Raw genomic sequence first — 20,326 nt, 5'->3', positions numbered from 1 at the left:
GGTGGTCCTTGGTGCAGTAAAGGAAAGGAAATAATTTTCAATTTGAGGTGCCTGTTGGCTTCAAACATCAAGACTTTTGCTCTGTATTTCCTTCTCTCTCAGGTGTCTGCTAACTTTGTTGCTGCCATTTCTCATTGTCCTTGCAGTGTTCTCCAAACTCTGCTTGTTTCTTCTGTTTCATCACAGCTCTTTGCTTATCCCTTTCCCCACTGATTCACTGGGGTGTCTGCACTCAATGTGGTTGACAGGTGAGGCAAGGAAAGTACAGTAGAAGTTTTAACTTTTCAAAGAGTTTAAGTAACTTATTTTATTTAAATGAACCAAAACTGATTATTCTGAGTGCTAAAACTAACTTCCGAGTTCAGCATTTTTTGTAGTGTTTTGAACACTGAGTTCATGAGAGCTCCATAGAAGTGTGAAGTTCATGGTCTGTGAAGTACTTGGATCATTCCTAAGCTTGCTACCCAAATGTCACAAAGACAAGGCAGAATTTGAAGACACAGCATTTTCAGATGTTCCTTTGCAATACTTAACAGGTATTTTGACTAGAAACTATGTAAAAGTTCAGGATTTTTTGGTAGAATAACATACCAAATTTGAAAACTAAATTGAGTCATAAAAGAGAAGAGACATTGTGGTCCAATTATGTGCAAGTTTCAAAGCAACTTTTATAGTATAGCCACTACCGACGTGCATGCTGTGCTATAGAGATGACTTCTTTGGGGGTTGAATGCAGTATTAGCAATTGGTGTTTGTCAATATTATTGAAATTAGTTCTTCCCTAAAGAAATTCATCTTTTGAGGCTGTTGTACTAAAGGTATAGGAGAAAGTGGCTGCTGGAATAGAGCTGCCAAGAGAATGTTTTGGTATCTGAATGTTAAATTTTAAATATACAGGAGTTAACTCTGATTAATGTCTGAGTCATCATAAAATCCATTCACTTCCTTGTTGGACCCTCTGAATTTACTGGTAGCTTTTTCTAAGTAAATATGTATATTCCAAATTAGTTTTCTTTTTCACTTTTAAATCCATATTTCTAGCCTTTTGAGTTTGCAGACTTCTAAGCCTTAGTTACTTCTTTTTGCTTGTATACATCAGTGACTCTGACTGGTCTGATACCGAACTCTTACAAGCCCCACTCCTATATCAAATGAATTACTGAATTCTCAGAGCACAGAATCTCTTTGCTGCTTTTCTTTTTATGCCCCCTTTTCCCCTCCCTTTAGAGTCTTTTATTTTATAAGAGCTTTTACCTTTCTAAAATGTTTCATTTTTCTCTTTTTTTTTCTTTTAATTTTCTATAGTAATCAGTTTTATCATAGTCCAGTCTGTTATACAGCTGTAGTTACTTTCCAGCTCTTGTCTTCTCACCAGAAAATTGCTCCAGAGTTACAGGCACGCCCATTTTTAATCTGAGGAAAGAAGTCTTTAAATGTTATTAATTTAACTTTAATCATCCACTATTAGAAACTGTCGGTTTTTTTCTTCAATACTGAGTTGGTGGTGGTGGGATATCCCTCATTTTTACCTATGACTTGGTCGAGTTTTAATTATCGCAAGTTCCTAATTGTTAACCTTGAAGTGACCTTTAGCCATGTTTGTATTTCACTTTCCTACTGGAAAATGTATTCCACACTTCCTTCTGTGACCTTCAGCTTCTCTTGTGGATTGTGAGACAAAGAATTCATTCAGGGTGTCAGCAATATATCGACATCATCTGTCACTGAATTTCCACTCCTTTTCTTTAATGGCCTCACTGAGTCCTTGCTTAGCAGCTTGGATCCTTTTTTTTGCCCTTAACAATATTTATTGTAGTTGTCCTGATTTTTATGCTGTTTGTTTTTTTTCTTTTTCTCTAAGGACATGCATTATCCATTTTTTATATCAGTTCTTGCTTTCATATCTCATTTTTAGCTAGCCCTTGCAAGCTGCCTTCATATTTCTCTATTTGCACTGAGAAATTTCTTCTAAATTCTAGATTACTAGTATGTTTTAAAAAGGATTTTTTTTTTTCCTGTAAGTTTTACACTATAGTGTTCCTATTTTTGTCTCCTCTTTCCTCCCTGGAAATTTCTTTCTCCCACAGCTGTCCTCATACTTACTTTTCACTCATAAAAGTGCCATTTACACTTAATCCTTAAAATCATGTATGAATCCAGCTGTATCTATCAGTAATGCTGCCATCCTCATGCCTTAGTGCTTCCCTACCCTGGGTGCTCACATACCTTCAGTGTGCTGTGCTTGTAGAGCTTCAGGTTAATGCAAGAATTTTTACCTCCAGTAACAAGACTCTGTCTTTATCCGTAAGTCCTCTTCAGCATCTTGGAAGATACCTGGTGTATTAATTAGGCATAACTGATAAAATTCTAAAATTTTCTATTAAGTCATAGGACATAAAGGATACCATGTTTGAGGGGTTCTTTTATTAAATTATTGTTCTGCTTGTAGTCTTACTGCAAGTATCCTGAATTATAAGTACACATTATAATAGAGGTGAAATGAGGATCAGATTGTCTCTTCACAGCTCACAGCTCCTGAATTGCATGTTGAGAACAAAATATCAGTTTTGACTTAGGAAACCTCATATTTCTTGTTTATACGAATGATTATATAAAGAAAAGGCTTTGACAACATAGGAATAACCAATTCCAGCCAGAATTGGGATTCAATTTACGATTTTAAACCCCAAAAATGCAAAATTAACCCTGCTTAGCTTGTATTTTGCTTGGTAAATAGGAATCATTGTTGGCTCAGTTAGTGTCACATATATGGGACCTTTCCAAGGTTGTGTCTAGAGCCTGAAATGATTTTATCTTAATCTTTCCTGCGAGTCACTATACTAATCTGTTATCAAAGTTAAATTTTTTCTAATTTGGGATAAATCCAGTTGTGTAAGCTCTGAAAATATGCAGCTGCTAAGGAATGTAATATACACCAAATGCCTGAGGAAAAAACACTTAGTAATGTGAAGTTTTACCAATATGATCTGAGACTGGCAAAAATCCCCTTTTAAAGCTTTGATCACAGCATGGCAGGAGAAGTCCATCTTTGTTCAGTTCTAGGGATCCAGTCTGGATCTCTTTGTAAAAGAGCTAATGAAGATATTTCTTCATAGCATGACATTTGAGTTGTTCTGCTCTGCTTAATCACCAAAAAAGTAACAAAGTGGGGAAAAGGAGAGAGCAAAGAGTGCTAAGTTTGAAGAACAGCTAGGAAAGAGGCTAATAAATGCTTAGAAAAGCTATGAAATACTCTTCATAGGAGATGGTAAATACAGGCAAGAGACTGGGGAGAAAGGAGTTTTGTGGGAACAGCACTCAGGAAGGTGGTAAAACAAGACACTTTCCTTTCTACACATTCAACTCTCTGTGTCCTGTTACAGATGTACTTTTTGCCCTTGTGCCATAGGGTGGAGATTGATTCATTTGTTTTTTTGTTTATTTCGCTAGAAGAGGCTGTTCAATATATTATTTATAAGGGTGTATGTGTACTATTTTCCTGGCTCACCTGCCAAACATAAGGCAGGATTGGAGGATGAGCAGTCAGACCAGTGTCACAGACACCCTCAATTTAGAGTCTCTGCAGGCCTGTGTTCAGAGACTTGTTTCTCACACCAAATCTATGTGTTAACTAGAGCAGAGATAGTGTTTATCTAGAAACTGCCTTAATATATAGTTGTTTCTTTGAGGTAGAATGTACTCCAAGTAAGGATATTAATTGTTCCATAAAAAGTTTGTTTCAAGTTAAACTGAGTTTCTTGTGAGGAAATATTACCCTCAGAAATGAGCCTCCTGATATCTTATTTTTTGCAGAGGAGACTCTTGGAGTGTGTAGTGTTGTTAGTTATTCTCCAGGGAAACAATATTCAAAGTGCATATTCTTGGTTTCACAATATATGAAGAACATCCTTGAAAGCTTAATTCCTGAATCCCTCACTGCACTGACCACAATATCAGAAGTGTTTCCCCCTTCTTGGTCTGTTTACCTTTAAGTTGTTGCTCTTCCATTTCCAGTGTTTGTTAGCAGGAATGTGTAATGGTAGCAAGATACTTTTTTGTTTAATTCATTTATTCTTCATAAAAGCAGTTTATTATTTGTATCAGATCTCTTTGATGTATGGTTCTTTGTCCAAATACGAGTTTTTCTTTTTGCATCAAATTACTGAACCAGAGCAGTAGAATTTTGGATTCCAAACCAAAGGTTTACATTGGTATGCAGTATAGTAACCAGTTGAATTTGGTTGCATGTTATCTGTTTTTCAGTTTGTTTGGTTTTTTTTTTTCTTTTTCATTTAGAGAGTGATTAGCAAATTTGCTGGTAATTGCCTATTTTTAAGCCTGTGATACTGTATTGGGTTTTTGTGCTCTAGAGCCATCCCTTTGAGCTCACTCTGAAGATGGCTGAGAAGTTTGTGTTAATCACTAGTCATTATTATTAATCACTGAGGTGATTATATCAGCCTTTCTGCACCACTGTTCATCAGTAGTCCACTTTATTTTTCAACCCTATGGGATGTCTCCTCAAGCCAGTGAGCCAATGTCCTCCTCAGGAACATTATTGGGCCTTGTCTGCAGGTGAATACCTAAATGGTGCCAATTTGTTCTGAATTATGACTCCTGTATGGTTTCCCATTTCAACCTTTTAGCTACAGTGGTTGTCCAAGCCATCATTATTTTATGCTATAGTTAACTTTGATAATCTTTTTTCTGACATTCACAGTTTTATGTTTTGTCTCTTGTATTCTTTCAGAAAAAAACTCCAAGATTGCTTTCTCTCCTCTTTCTTACCCTGTTTACTTGGTGTTCCTTTTTTTGCCACATCAAAAAAAATCTGGTTTTCCTTTCCTAGGTGTTTTTTTTTAGTCCTTTCCAACTTGGAGTCCCATTTCTCATTAGCTGTAAAGATTTTGGCTCCTACCTTTGCTCAGTCCACAAAGATTTAAATGCTCATTACTTTTTTCAAACAAATTTCTTAATGTCTTCTTCCATATTGTGCTTAGTTATGTGGATTTTTAATGAGGAGCAATTTGTACCTCACTGTCTTCTCTCAATTACTTGTCAAAAATATGATGACAGTAATTATCTGTGGATAGACTGTTGTATATTGGTACTAATGCCTGTCACACAGAGCTACCACTGTCTCATTTATGTTTTACTCTCTCACCAACCTTTTTCTGTATCTGCTTACTGTCTCTTGTTTTATACTGAAATGATACTGAAATTTTAAGGCCTTTGGGGCATGAACTATTCATTTCATGTAGCATAGCTGATACAATCCAGGTCCTGATCCAAAGCACTTCATTAATATTAACAACAAAGAGCAGCAGTTGGCTGCTGAATTCTCTCTCTTTTCCTTCCATTCAGAAAGATGAGACAGGATGGATGTTTTTACTACTTCTGTAGGCTGAAGTGAAGGGTTAAATCTATCCCTGGAAAGCATAGTGACCTATTTTTAACCTAGACATAATGTGTTCTGGAGAATAAGTAAATCAGCTGTTACAATAACTAAACAGATCTTTATCGGAAGATAACCAGAAAACACTGGATTTCCATGTGTTTCACCCTTTATTTTAGTTCCTCTCATCCTTTTATTCTGTGATCTCTTCAGGCTCCAGTAAAATCCTACCATGGTAAGTCACTTTCTTCAAAGTGACAGCAATAGGAAGGCAGAGCAAAGATTATATACATCAGCTCAAAGCAGATCACAGAAAAGAATTTTATTGCGAAGCACATCTTCAAAAGTAAATACCTAACATTAGCATGGCTGTCACATCAGAGGCTACTGAACATTGTACTTCAGCAGCACACCTTGTACTTCAGTCTGGCTTGAATTGGTCCTGATGTGATGATGGGTGCTGGTGTTAATCTAGAAAATTTGCCAGTATATGAAATTATAAATATGTTGATTGTCAATTCTGTACTTGTTTTAGAATGCGGAGCAATTTGATGCTTCCTGTCACAGTAGCAGCAATGGAAAGTTTTAAATGGGGCTGAGACCCTCTTTCCTCAGCCTTTGAGGAGTTCTCATCTCTGTACAGATAAAATCTCATGTCAAGATCACTGTCCTGTTAGAGCTCCTACAACAGTGGCAGTGTTGCTATTCTGCCTCAGAAGGAAGTGGGGCGATCCAGCATTTTGCCAGATGAGTGCCATGTCCAGTCACAGTCCTTCTGTTAGGATGTATTTAACCAGCCAATTGCTAAAACTTTTTAAAAATCTGCATCACCAATATGAAGATTTGTTTCCTTTTTGTTTCTATTTTATGCAAAACAAGTCTTTCCATACTCAAGCCTCTTACTATTGCCACAAACCATTGTGCAGCAGATTGTCTTTGTTTTGTAGCTCATTATGGAGATTCAGATGATCAAATTAGTGTTTTCTGTGTGTCTTTTTCACACAATATAACTGTATGTAAACCAAAACTGATAAAGAGTTGAAATTATTCAAATGATACTGAACAAAACTTGTAGGCACAATGTAAGCTGACACATATCCAGGTGCTCTCTGTGATCTAAAATGCTTTCATTTTAATCCCTTTGGCAGATATTTTGTATATTTTCTTACTGATATTTTATGATATAAATAGGAGCATCTGCAGCCTAGTGTAAGGTTTTGAAAATCTGAAAGATCTCTCTGATTAACTTTTCTGCTTCATGGTAAACTGAAAAGCAGCATTCAGTCTGAAATCAAGGGAGAGATTCCACTGAGGATCTGGGGACAGGCCCAGCAAAACTGTTTAAACACAATGGACCTGCAGCTCCTGCTGACTTCAAATAAAATTGGAGATATTTCAGTATTTCACAGGTTGAGCTCTAAAGTAAGGAAAAGGCTTTAGCATCTTACTGCAAATACTTTTTTTTCACTCCTTTTCAGGAAGGGGAAGAATTATATTTTCCTTGATGGCTTGAATTCATTTATTTCAAATTTAAAGACTTTCTTGTTTTGAGAGGAATAGAAAAGAGACCCATTTGTAACGAATGCTTCCGTGTATTTGGATGGTTCTCGGATATGTAAATTAAGAACATTTGGAATTTAGAGATGTTGAGCTTCTTATGAAAACATGGTGGTAAAAGTCCCATTGGCTTTTGTGCGAGACAGATTTAGTTAATAAAGAATATTTATGCAGGTACTGACTTGATGTAATGCACCAGCTGTGTGTGGCTTCAGCTCCTTGCTGTCATTCTTTAATGAAGGATAAGCAGACAGATGCTTTTCAGCTGACTCTCAAACAGAAAAGAGGTCTTGGATGCTACTCTTCAAAAGATTTCAGAAGCCGATAAAGAGAATTGAGTGTAGTGACATCGTTCATTCAGATGACAGCTGTCCCACTGTTTCTTCAATTTGAGGGATGTAAATTAACATTTTGAGATTATTCCCTGTGGAACAATCTAATAGGAACCAAGGAGAAGCATGTAAACATTGAACTGATTTGAAATGCAAATATCCCAGATAATGTGTTGATTTGTCTAAACTAAAAGGATTACAGATAGCTGTCCAAAAAAGATTGTGGAAGCTAGAAACACCAGAAATAAAGGCATTAGTTTTTTTCTACCCTGCATGACAAGGGTAATAAACCCACACTGATAAAGTCAGGTAGGGAGGTTAAACTAACTTTCTTTATTGGCCATTTTCATTTCAAAAGCATATAAAAACCAAGTAAGTATTAGATTGCTGCTATTGAATTGAATGAGATTCTGCTTGCATTCCATTTTTGTGGCAACTGTGCTTTATTTATTTTCCTCTGTTCATTATTTATGTAGATTCACAAAACTATATTTAAAATTATTTATGGGTTTTGATTTAGAGTGACAACAGTGAGATCCATCTCATACTGTGTTGTGCATTCTTGCAGCTCTTAGCAAACATAGTGTAATTTTTCTGGCCTGAGGCATGTTGTCATAGGGTTATGTGTAGTGCAGTAAAACAAGAGGGATTAGTGTATACTGCATAATTATAGGGCCACATTTTAGACACCCCTATTTCTGTATTTGTTTGAGCATCTCTAGCATCAAGGGCTGTAATTGTGAGCTGATTCATAACAAGCTGTGAGATTCTAATTATCTAACATTCTTAACTGCAGCTTCCTATCTGAACTGACGGGTGATTAGACTTTTCCTGGCCTGGAGCAATATTCATTGGTGGATCTTGTGTATGTCCTTAACTCCTCCCACACAGGTGCTGACAGTGGAGCTGGTACCCTCAGGAAAGAGGAGAAGACAATTATGAAAAGGGAGTTCAGTATATGAATTCACTAAAGCTCTGTTGCTCTCAGTAGGATTTAGGGTTTCTTTATTAATTAAAAAATAAAAAAAGGGTGCATTAGAAGCAGCAAGAGAGACAAGTTAACAGTGCTATGTTTATTTTTCATTATTTAGCTCCCTGCTTTTCAAAGAGAGGCTCAAGCTTTCATTGGTGAGGGGTATGTTGGTGAAAGGGGCTTATAAAAAGAGAGTGACTTGTGACATGATCAGACAGGGAAAGGATGAGGGGGATTGTTTATTAACTCAAAGCGGAGAGACTTAGATTAGATATTAGGAAGAAATTCTTTTCTCAGAGGGTAGTGAGATGTGGGAACAGCTTGCCCAGAGGAATTGTGGATGCCCCAACCCTGGGGGAGTGTTTGAGGCCAGGCAGGATGGGTCTGGTGGAAGATGTCCCTGCCCATGGCAGAGGGGTTGGAACTAGATCACCTCCAAGTTCCCTGATCTCCAAATCTCCAAACCATTCTGTGAGTCCATGACTCTTTGATTTCATGATACCTGTATCTTGAGACAACATAAATTGTTCTTTCTGAGAGTGGTTGCAGCTTCTACTGTGTCAAGAAAAACATCCAGCATCACCTACTTTTGTAGAGTGTTGAGCTTGAACTTCAGCAGGAGATATTTAAACTGTATTTCAGATAAAACATTCAGATACGTTTGGTAAAAGAAACAGAATGTGGAAAGGACTTCATTCTATTCCTGTATTTTTATCCCTATAACCTGAATCCTGTGCAACAAAGCCAGAGTGAGCATCAGCAGGTATGAATGTGCTGTTGCATTAAAGTCAATGACAATGGCCACATTCCCTTTAGATGTTAAATCTTTCACCAGATAAAATCCACATATATTTCATAAGTATGTTGCAGCCATACTGACTTGGGGCCCTCTGAATAATTTAACACCTGGACATACTTGTTATTGTTCAAGAAAAAGCTTTCTGTAGCCTTATTAATTGAGTGAAAGTTCAAAGTGCTGTGAAGTCCTAAGGGGCTTGTGTATCTCTAAAATCTTCTGACAGATATTTTAAACATGAAATAGAAAAGTCAGAAGCAAAGTCACTGTATAACAAAGGGAATGGTTGCTTAGGGAAAGAAAATTAAATGTGAAAAGAGCATCAGGAAAACATACAGGGCTTATTTTTCTCCTTGCTCGTCTCTAAGGGACCAGACAGATCCTTGGAATCTTCGCTGTAGTTTTTCCCTTCTGTTCCCACTCCCCTCTTAAACAACATTAATGATCTTAATTATATTAACTTGAATTTGATTGTGTTAATGCTGTTTACTTTTGAGCCAGCTTCTAACTAAAAAAAAATAGCCCTTTCTAACTTCTGTAATTTAGATTCCACACTTCAAAGAGTCTACCTTGTCTGACCTCTTCTTTTTAAGATCACTTAAGAGTTCCGTGCTGCGAGAGCACACTGAGCTCCAGCAAATGGAATCATAGATTCCTAGAATTGTTTGGATTGGAAAGGACCTTAAAGATGATCTCATTCCTGTTGGGGTCCCTCCCCTGCCATGTAGCCCTGAGGGAGGCACGGGGTTTCCCTGCCCCTGCTCAGCCTCGTTCCCCATTGGTTGGTTTGTGTTCCCCTGCGCGGGCAAAGCAGCTCGGGCCCCGACTGTAAGAGTCCCTCAGCAGAGCCCGGCCATGCGGCTGGGGAAATAAACATCTCTGAAACATCTAGCAAGAATCCGTCCGTGTATATATTTCTTTTCCACGGGACTCCTGGTTTGATATATGCGTGTTGCAGTATCCCCGCTGTAACATATGGTGGAAGATTGCGAGCAGAACGATCCCCGTGACTGATTTGTGTGAGTAAACCCTGGAAACTTTGGATTCCTCTTCTTGGTTTTGTTTTGCTATTGCATATCTGGACTATGGAAGAATCGTGGGAAATGGGGCTCTCTGAGCCACAGAAAAAAATGTATCTAGAAGTAAAAGGGATCCTTGAACAACAAAACAAAAAAGTATTGGAACCGGGAGATCTTGAACACTTTTTTATCTGGCTTTTCAAAGAGTTCCCCTATATTTCTCGAGACTTACTTTTTGATATCAAACCTCCTGGATATTCTCAGGAGTGTTTCTGGAACGAGATCTGTGATAAGCTAAGGGATGGACTAGCGATAGAAGCTCTCCGTGGATCCTTTACGTGATAGGAGACGTTCTAGCAACGAAAATCACAGGAACTGTGAAATGGTACAATGTGAAAAACAACTATGGATTTATAACACGAGATGATACAGGGGAAGATTTATTCATCCATAGAACTGCCATTAAAAGGAATAACCCTAAAAATTACCTGCAAAGTGTAGGAGGTGGGGAAGTTGTTCAATTTGATATAGTGCAAGGAAAGAAGGGTTTACAAGCAGCGAATGTTACTGGGCCTGGAGGTATTCCCGTCAAAGGCAGCCGTTATGCACAAAATTATAAACAATATCCATTCCAGCAATTTCCCTACCCACAGCCTAATTTCCCCTTTTACCCTATACCCAATATGAACCCTTTCCTAAGTTTACCCTATCCCCAGTTTATTCCCAATCCGTTTTTTCATCCATGGTTTCCCTCACAAACCCCTGCCTTTGCCAATTGTTTCCCCAAAAATCCCTTTCCGATGCCGATGGGGGGATGAAAAGGGGGAGGAAAGAAATTAAACCCTCTCCTGCCTCAGTTTCCCCACAGGCATGTCCAGAGAGTTCTGTCTCCCTTCTGTCAGCCCTGAGATGTTCCACAGAATTTGTTTGGACATTTAAAGACTCAGGAGGGTGGCTTGTTTTGTTTTGAAACTGTTCTTGTTATGTTTATCCAATTGTCTTCATTCTCCTTTTATTAAAATAAAACGGGTGAGATGTTGGGGTCCCTCCCCTGCCATGTAGCCCTGAGGGAGGCACGGGGTTTCCCTGCCCCTGCTCAGCCTCGTTCCCCATTGGTTGGTTTGTGTTCCCCTGCGCGGGCAAAGCAGCTCGGGCCCCGACTGTAAGAGTCCCTCAGCAGAGCCCGGCCATGCGGCTGGGGAAATAAACATCTCTGAAACATCTAGCAAGAATCCGTCCGTATATATTTATTTCTTTTCACGGGACTCCTGGTTTGATATATGCGTGTTGCAGTATCCCCGCTGTAACACATTCCAACCTTCCTGCCATGGGCAGGGACACCTTCCACTAACAAATGCCATTGCATATGTCTTGCATACTGAAAAATTGCTGTTCCATTCTCTCCTTAAAAGTAATTATTTTATCACTAACACTTGAGAGAATGCATTTCTTCCACATGACTTAGAGTTTTCTGATTTATTTATACTTGCCTGGAGTACTTTGCATAGGAATTTTATATGGATTGGTAGAGGATTAAGATTTGGTTTGGAATTCTAGTACATACTGTGTTTCAATAATTGACAGGCACCTGTATGAATTTTGAATTCAACACCAGATTGTGTTGCTTTTTAAAATTTTGACAAGAAGGAAAATGTTCAGTAAAAAATCTTTTATTTTCACTTGTTTCTATCACTCTTCTTTCAATAAAGTAAACATTGCTGCCTCACAAACAGTAGGCCTTAGGAACCTATTTCAGTAATATTTATATTTCACATTTTTCTAATAAAACCCCTAAGGTTTACAATGAAGTTTGCAGTTCTATGAGCAGTCATTGTTAGGGAAAAAAAGAAAGACATGGGTACAGTAGGTGGTTTTTTACATGGTTTTGGATGGATTCTCATCTCAGTGCTATTAGAGGAATTGCTTGAGTTCAGATGTATTTAAATAAGAGCAGTTTTGAATGTGTGACTGCTGAGAGATTAAAGCTGTCTCCAAAGACCAATGTACCTGAAACTTTGCAGCTCTCTGTGCACAGAATTGAGATGCTGTGTTGCTGCTTTCAGTATTCTGCCTAGCTACACCCTCATTAATCAAAAGTGCTCACATTTTCTGTAGAACTTATATTTTCTTTCAAAACTGTTTGATTGCTAATTTGTGGGAGCTGTATTTCCAATAATCATCACAATACCAGGTACTTACTGGAAAGGTGGAATTTCTGTAAGTTCTTCAATGTCTCCTCAGGTGAAGGAAGAGGAGCAGGCAGCCAACCACACGCTGATGATCCAAGAGACGCTGCAGCAGGCCTCAGTGGAGCTGTCGGAGCAGCATCACCTGGTGGTGTCCTCAGATGAGGTGGAAGGCATCGAGACAGTGACTGTCTATACCCAGGGTGGAGAGGCTTCAGAATTCATTGTTTATGTTCAGGAGGCTGTGCAGCCTGTGGAGGAGCAAACTGTGGAAGAATCAGTGCAGGAGCTCTAGAGAACAGTGTTCAAAGGAGGTGACTTCTTGATTTGCCAAAGCCAGAGGTTTGGGGTTTTTTGTCCCAACCAAAAGCAAGCAAGCTGATGGATTTTCAGTTAATTTTTTGAAGCGATCTAACTGGTTGGATTGTGTCAGTAACTTAAATTTATTATGTGCAAAACCTTCTCAGACTTCTGTTTTGTAGAAAATGCTTTTGAGGAAAAAGTATTCTTCCCCTTCTTAGAAGATCTCTCACTTGATTCCTGTAAATCCACACAAATATTGTCTGTTCAAAACTGTGGTATCCCATGATAAAAAACATCTGTAAAGATAGCTAGAGTGTCTGGAAAAGCCCATACATCCCATTTTATACATACTTCATATACTCTTGACTTGGCTGGAAGCAAAGTTGTTTTTTCTATAACTAAAAGGGCCTCTTAGCTCTGAGTACATGCTTAGAAATTATCTGCTGAGTTGTGGATCTAACCCAAACAAAGGCTTGAGATTTGATTAGAAACACACCACAGATGGACTGTAGTTTATACCTGTGAGATGATCCTTCGAGTTTGGAAGGTATTTAAAGCCATATGTGGTAATTCTGGGTATCAGTAGGATGACTGTTATTTAGCTATTTGAATAATGTTAACTCTTTCCATCCCTCTGAATAAATGCCTGTCCAGTATCATAAGGTGAAACCAAAACTGTCAAATCAAGGAAATACTCTTTTGTTTCTAAGAAAAAAATATATATTCAAAAGATTTGTAAATGCTATAAGAGATGTATGTTCATATGTTTTAAACAGACATGTTTGTAAATACGACTGTGTGAAAAGATTTGTACAAAAAGCTGAAGTAAATATTGACAAGAATCAAGATATTCTTAATTATGCATGTATATAGTTCCAGATTTTTCTTCATGAATCTTGAATTGTTTCTGGTTTAATATTTTTAAATTTGAGCTATAAAAATCATTAATAAATAGCAAAATTGTCATGTTTTATTCTAATGCTCTAATTTCTTAAGTGTTGGCTTCCCTTTCACGGCTAATTAAAAAATGCTGGTGTGCATTGACTCTGACTTATTCCTCCAGTTAGCAGCCTCTAATCAAGAAAGTAGCACCATGAAATCCAGGCGGACCATTATATGTGATTGAACTTATTTATGGGTGTACTGGATAAAAAAGTGGAAAAAAGCTTTTGACTAAGTGGATGTAATGTAGAGAGTTGGTTGTCTGCCCCCTCTGAGTCTGCTGGGTTCTCTTGATGGTGGATAAAATCAGAGTGCAAACCTTTAGTGGCAGTTTCTCACTTAGCTGTGGTGATGGGGAATTTAAATTTGGTAATGGAAAAGGACTGAGAATTGTTTGACTTTGGTGGCAGCTTCGTTGGTCTGGTTTCATCTTGACAGTGCAGGAGAAGCCCAGAGATGTTGAGTTTGTAGGGTTGAGACCTTGTTGCCATGTTTTGTCACTGACTGGAGCTGGTCACGAGTGTCTGTGTTGATTCTTTGTATCCTCAGTAAACTTGGCAAGAATAAGCCATTAAATGTTTAGTAACATTTGTAATGTGATAGAAACTGATGCATCAAATGTATCAGAAGGATTAATCTGCATAAGAAACTGTGTTTTTGTAATTACTGGTTGAAATTCAGTGTTGATTTACAAGAACAAACCTTTCTGTTATCTAGAAGAGAAGAAAGCAGTCTCAAAAACTTAGAATTTGTTGAAACAGCCCATTTGCTACTAAAGCCATTTGGAAGAGCCTCATGATGATGTTCACCATGCAGTAATGAATTTAGTGTAAAACCTCTCTGAAAAGGGGACAGAAAAATATTTTTCTGTGCATCACTCAGGAATTCCTAAGTACATTGTTTCAGATAGACTGAGTACTTCTGTCTGGAAGAGTTGTGGCTGTCTTTGGACAAAGAGTTTTGGGGTTTTGTTTAATTCCCATCTATCACAGCCTTACATACCTATGTAATTTAAGGCTTGATTTATAATTGATGAGTTATATCACATTTTCCTATACTAATGCATAAGCACTTATGTGAATTTTCTGCTTCCTTCTTTTTATTACTATTTTAAAAATACATTTCAGTTCAGGTCTTTTTTTTTTTCCCAGCTCTGCCATGACCTAAACAACACAAATTGTTGTTGCTTCTAAGAGCATGTTTTCTAACAAAATTACAGACGTTATATTGATGCAGTTCATATTTTCAAAACATTTTAATATTTTTAATTCTTCTAAAGAATTTCTTAGTCCACACAGCATCTTAGTACTGCTATATAGAATGAACTGCATCCATTCAATATTAATAAAGGAAAATGGTTTCACATTCCAATAAATTTGCTCACAACATGGACATGTGCTTTACAAACTTAAAAAAAAAACAAGCCAAACCCAAAACACGTAAGAAAACCCCCTGCATCTCAAGAATGTGCAGTACTGTTAGCACTGTTAGTAGAGAAAGGAAGAAAGCAGCAGAAATCATATTACATAATACTCAGATACTCAATTGTTCAAATGATTTAAGATCCAAGTGGTCAGAAAATCTGGCCTGTGAGGGAATCTTTCGGAGCTGTGTTCAACTGGCATGATCAGGACTTGATTTTTGGCTTGAACTCTTCACTCCTGCCTGTGGAGGAGTCTGATCACAGAAGCTTCAGTGTGTCATGGTTTAGCATAGTTTGGGTTTTTAGTTAAAGAGGGCTCCATCAGCCACGAAGTGATTCTCTTGCAAAGAGGTGCTAACGGCTTCCTCTAGACCTGACAGAACCAATCAACTGGCTAGTTTGAATAGTGGCAACTTTTTTAAGCCACTTGAGAAGCTTGACATGCCTCTGTGATCCACATTTAAGAACAAACAAACCCCGGGAAAGCTCTCTTGCTTCCGGCTTTCGGACAGGTAACTGGGGGCCTGCGGCACAGCCCAGCGGGGCCAGGTTGGCCATGGCACAGCTTGGCTGAGATTTCAGCCGCTTCTGCTCGCTGGACACCCGGCACAGCCCCCTCAGTGCGGGCCGGGCCGGCCGGGAGACAGCCACCCTGGAGCTGCACGGCCCTGCTCCATCCATGGCCCTGCTCCATCCATGGCCCTGCTCCATCCACGGTCCTGTTCCATCCGCGGCCCTGCTCCATCCACGGCCCTGCTCCATCCACGGTCCTGTTCCATCCGCAGCCCTGCTCCATCCGTGGCCCTGTTCCATCCACGGCCCTGCTCCATCCACGGTCCTGTTCCATCCACGGCCCTGCTCCATCCGCGGCCCTGCTCCATCCACGGCCCTGCTCCATCCTCGGCCCTGCTCCATCCACGGCCCTGTTCCATCCGCGGCCCTGCTCTATCCACGGCCCTGCTCCATCCGCGGCCCTGTTCCATCCGCAGCCCTGCTCCATCCACGGCCCTGCTCCATCCACGGCCCTGCTCCATCCCCGGCCCTGCTCCATCCACGGCCCTGCTCCATCCGCGGCCCTGCTCCATCCACGGCCCTGCTCCATCCATGGCCCTGCTCCCTGTTCCATCCGCGGCCCTGTTCCATCCGCGGCCCTGCTCCATCCGCGGCCCTGCTCCATCCACGGCCCTGTTCCATCCGCGGCCCTGTTCCATCCCCGGCCCTGCTCCATCCGCGGCCCTGCTCCATCCGCGGCCCTGCTCCATCCACGGCCCTGTTCCCACCCCAGCCCTGTTCCATCCGCGGCCCTGTTCCATCCGCAGCCCTGCTCCATCCACGGCCCTGTTCCATCCGCAGCCCTGCTCCATCCACAGGCCTGTTCCATCCGCGGCCCTGTTCCATCCCCGGCCCTGTTCCCTCCCCAGCCCTGCTCCATCCACGGCCCCGTTCCATCCGCGGCCCTGTTCCATCCCCAGCCCTGTTCCCTCCCCAGCCCTGCTCCATCCACGGCCCTGTTCCATCCGCGGCCCTGTTCCATCTGCGGCCCTGTTCCATCCCCGGCCCTGTTCCCTCCCCAGCCCTGTTCCATCCACGGCCCTGCTCCATCCGCGGCCCTGTTCCATCCCCGGCCCCGTTCCATCCGCGGCCCTGCTCCATCCACGGCCCTGTTCCATCCGCAGCCCTGCTCCATCCACAGGCCTGTTCCATCCGCGGCCCTGCTCCATCCGCGGCCCTGTTCCATCCCCGGCCCTGTTCCATCCGCAGCCCTGCTCCATCCACAGGCCTATTCCATCCACGGCCCTGTTCCATCCACAGGCCTGTTCCATCCGCAGGCCTGTTCCATCCGTGGCCCTGCTCCATCCCCGGCCCTGCTCCATCCCCGGCCCTGTTCCATCCACGGCCCTGTTCCATCCACGGCCCTGCTCCATCCACGGCCCTGCTCCATCTGCAGCCCTGCTCCACCGCGCATGCAGCCCGCGGTGCGGCTCAGCCAGGCCAGCCCTCACGCAGCACGGCCAAAATTCATCTGAGGCCGCTGCCCCGCAAAGATCATGTGACCAACAGCAATAAGCGAATTCCAGCTGTGGCGCCAGGTGAGATTAACCCTTTTAGTGCTGTTAGATTCTCCAGAGCAGATGAAGCCTGCAGACATCAATCCTCTCCCGAGTCAGAGGAAGAGGAAAGGTGAAGGCACATGAAGAAAACACCATAAAGACACCAAAGTCAGTGAAGAAGGAGGAGCTGAAGCCCCGAGAGAGGAGAAGGAGGAGATGCTTCAAACCTAGAAGCTGCTATTCTCTTGTAAAGCTGTGGTGATGGACTATGATATATCAGAGTACCCATTGTAATTTCATGAAAGCATGGGGGGGATAGAGCGTTCAAACTGCAACTGTGAGAAAAAGTACCTGTGCTGAAATAAGCAAATGTTGAAGTAGCTGTAATTTGATGAGAAGCTTGAACAGAGAGAGATGAAAGTGATGAAGACTCTTGTTCCCAGGAAGAAGACATCCATTCCTAGAGATGAAGATGCTCCCAGAGATGGGTGAAGAGAACCTTTGCTTCTGAACAGCTCAACCTTAAAATGGTACCCCAGTAGCTCAAGACTGGACCCTCGAAAACAGTTGTGGGGAAAGCTGTAAGTTGGGGGAAGGGACTCTCACATGTGAGCAGAGAACCAACCCGGGTGGCTACCTTGCTGTGACATTGAAGCCATGAGAGAACTGTTTCTTGTGGAGATGTCTCCATAGCATGAGCAAGAGAGACTCCTCTCCCTAAGTGAACTGAAGAAGAGATTATTATAGAGGTGGTAAACTGACTGAAAACCTCAAGGGTTGTATTTTTACATTGTCAGTGGGAGAAGGGAGAAGGGTGGGGGGAAGAGAAGTGTTCTGAAGGTTTATTCTGATTTTTTTTTCTTTTAGGTCTGTTAATAAACTTCTTTATACTCTTTAAGTTTTATGCCTGCTTTGCTTTCTCCTAATTCCTATCTCACAGAAGGAAAATAAGTAAGTAATGGATGTATCGAACCAAACCACTACACAATGTAAATGTGAAAATGGACCCAGTGAGGAAGTTTTACTTTCCTGCCCCTTGTGAAAATCAAACTTGGGATAAAAGCATGCTAAATGTTTGAGAATGACCCCTCACAGAGAACTTCTTTCCTAAGTCCCACCTAATCTTTTATGGAGGTAGAATTATCAACCCATCTTATGCCCTAAAAGACTGCAAGCTTGTCTTGTCTTGCTTACACATAGAGTTGTATTTATGTAAGAGCAGTGAGGTTCAGCTGAGGACTCTGCTACTAGTATTGAGTAAAAATATTACTGATTCTTATTTTGTAATTCTTTTGATCTCTTAATAAGGATGATTGCTATCAGCGCTCACAGAGCAGAGCTGAGTGAAACAGATGGTGTGCACAAAGTCCTAGTTTATAGATTGTTGTATTTGGGTTTGTGGTTTATGGTTGGATTTCTTTACACCAGATTACAATTTTTGCTATTTGTAGATACGTTTGAGCTGTATCTGAAAGTTTGAACAGGGAGTTCATGAGAAACATGAGCTCATTTGCAGATGGCATCATTAACGAAAGTGTGGCTTGTTTAGGTAATGCTAATCCTGCAGTCTTCACTCATTACGTGCTGAACTGCAGATGTTCCGTTCCCTTTTGTAATACGATGACAGTGAGGTTACTGCGTGGCACTGCATGGGGTTTGACAGCTTCTCAATTTGCATTTCCAGCTTTCCCATCACAGCAGACATCATTTCCATCAATAGCATCACTACTCCATTTGCCTTTTTTTCTTCCTTGAAATGAGGGCAACTTTTAATCTGGGAAGACTTTCATGTTCACTCAGTCACAGAGATGTATTTTGGCTCATCCTGAGAGGATCAGACTTGCTATTAGGACATAAATATGTAGTATCATATACATCCCTGCTATAGTTCCATCAGTTAATTGATTAAGGTGATCTTTCATGTGTTCCTGTTCTCAACTTGCCTGTATTGTGCTTTAAGTGATTAAAAAGAGTGCCACATATTTCAAAGGACAGTGCAAATTACTGAGCTCTCATATCTGCCTAACAAAGTATTCTGTTCAAGTCCATGGTGTTCCCCACCCCGTCAACCTTCAAAATGGTTGAAGCAGAGAAAGGAAACCAGCATGTTTCTCTGTAGATAAATACTAATTATCTGTAGATAAATACTAATGGACAAAAATACTCTGTTTGTGACTGATACCAAGTCTGGACACTGTCTGGACAGAATTCTATGCCATGTGCTCTGGGATGACCCTGCTGGAGCAGGGAGGTTGGACCAGGTGACCCAGTATGGTCCTTTCCAATCTGACCCATTCTGGGATTCCATGAAGTGCCTGTGTGTACCCTCATCAGCAATGTTTAAAGATTTCACCAGAGGGGAAGGACCAGAGCTTAGTGTGAAACAAAACCATGGAATGATGAAATTGTCATCAAGGAAAATAAATATTAGACCAAGTAACAGAATTAACATCCTGTTGGGGAGATCTGTTAGCTTAGAAGGTAGTACCTGATGTGGTGGTCTGTTTACCCACTGCTTTTCTGATCCCATATTTCCCCCAACCCCGCTTTCCCTTGCTCCTAGCCTTGGCCACTCCCTCAGGTCCTCCCTATTGGTTCCTGTACCCCAGACCTGCCCAGGGACCGCCCCTGAGCTCCTGAGAGAAGCCCCCCACACCTGGATCAGGAGGTCTCTCTGCCTCTGAGGGTCGGCGGGATAAGATGTGATCAAAGTGTTCTCAAGCCCTCACAGGAGACCCTTCTCACCTCCTTCACCATCACTGGTTGTAACGCTGATAGCTGCCAGAGCAAGATCACAGGAACGTCCGAAAGGGACTACGGGAGTGCGACCATGGTCACACTGCCCTAAGCAGCCCCGCTGAGCCCTCAGGAAAGCTGCAGCCTGCTAAACTAAACCTAGCAACTACAACACCTAAAGCAGCAGAAGCTCCTCTTGAGTTGCTCTGTTTTTGCAATGAGTAAAATCCAGCCAGACATTAGGAATGAGCCTGGTGGGAAGAACAGGGCAGCTGACCTCAAAGGTTTCTCTTACACCTCAAATTTCTGGGCATTTAATGACAGCAAAAGAGAACAAAGTGACAAAAGACCTTTTTTATATTCAGAACCATATATAACAAGGATGCTTGTCAGAGCTCACTCTGAAGGAATTGATGGGATTGGCATTGATGGGATGTTCAATAAGAGCAAAATCATCACTTACATATTCTTATGTCACATATTCTTCATAAAAAGTTCAGTGCAAGTCTTGAAGTGAGTAGTGGCTGCCAGTAGAGTAGAAAAACAAAATAAATGTCTCTGACAACACTATAAATGACCTTTTTATTCACTATAAAAGTATTTTTACAGGCTT

At 41.1% G+C, this 20,326-nt stretch overlaps 1 protein-coding gene across 3 annotated transcripts in view; it reads left to right on the top strand.

Annotated features, from left to right (window-relative positions):
- ZFAT (zinc finger and AT-hook domain containing) overlaps positions 1–13,534 on the top strand; it is a 78,917-nt gene extending 65,383 nt beyond the window's left edge. For all 3 annotated transcript variants that reach the window (XM_069005526.1, XM_069005527.1, XM_069005528.1), the window contains exon 16: positions 12,314–13,534. In XM_069005526.1, the coding sequence (XP_068861627.1) occupies positions 12,314–12,553 (240 nt within the window). In that variant the 3' untranslated portion in view covers positions 12,554–13,534. The remainder of the gene's footprint in view (positions 1–12,313) is intronic.
- The last annotated feature ends 6,792 nt before the right edge of the window (positions 13,535–20,326 follow it).

The sequence above is a fragment of the Aphelocoma coerulescens genome, chromosome 2, assembly GCF_041296385.1.
Source record: "Aphelocoma coerulescens isolate FSJ_1873_10779 chromosome 2, UR_Acoe_1.0, whole genome shotgun sequence".
Taxonomy (NCBI): Eukaryota; Metazoa; Chordata; class Aves; order Passeriformes; family Corvidae; genus Aphelocoma; species Aphelocoma coerulescens.
Note: the sequence above shows the minus strand (reverse complement) of the source record. Positions and strands in the feature narration are given on the sequence as shown.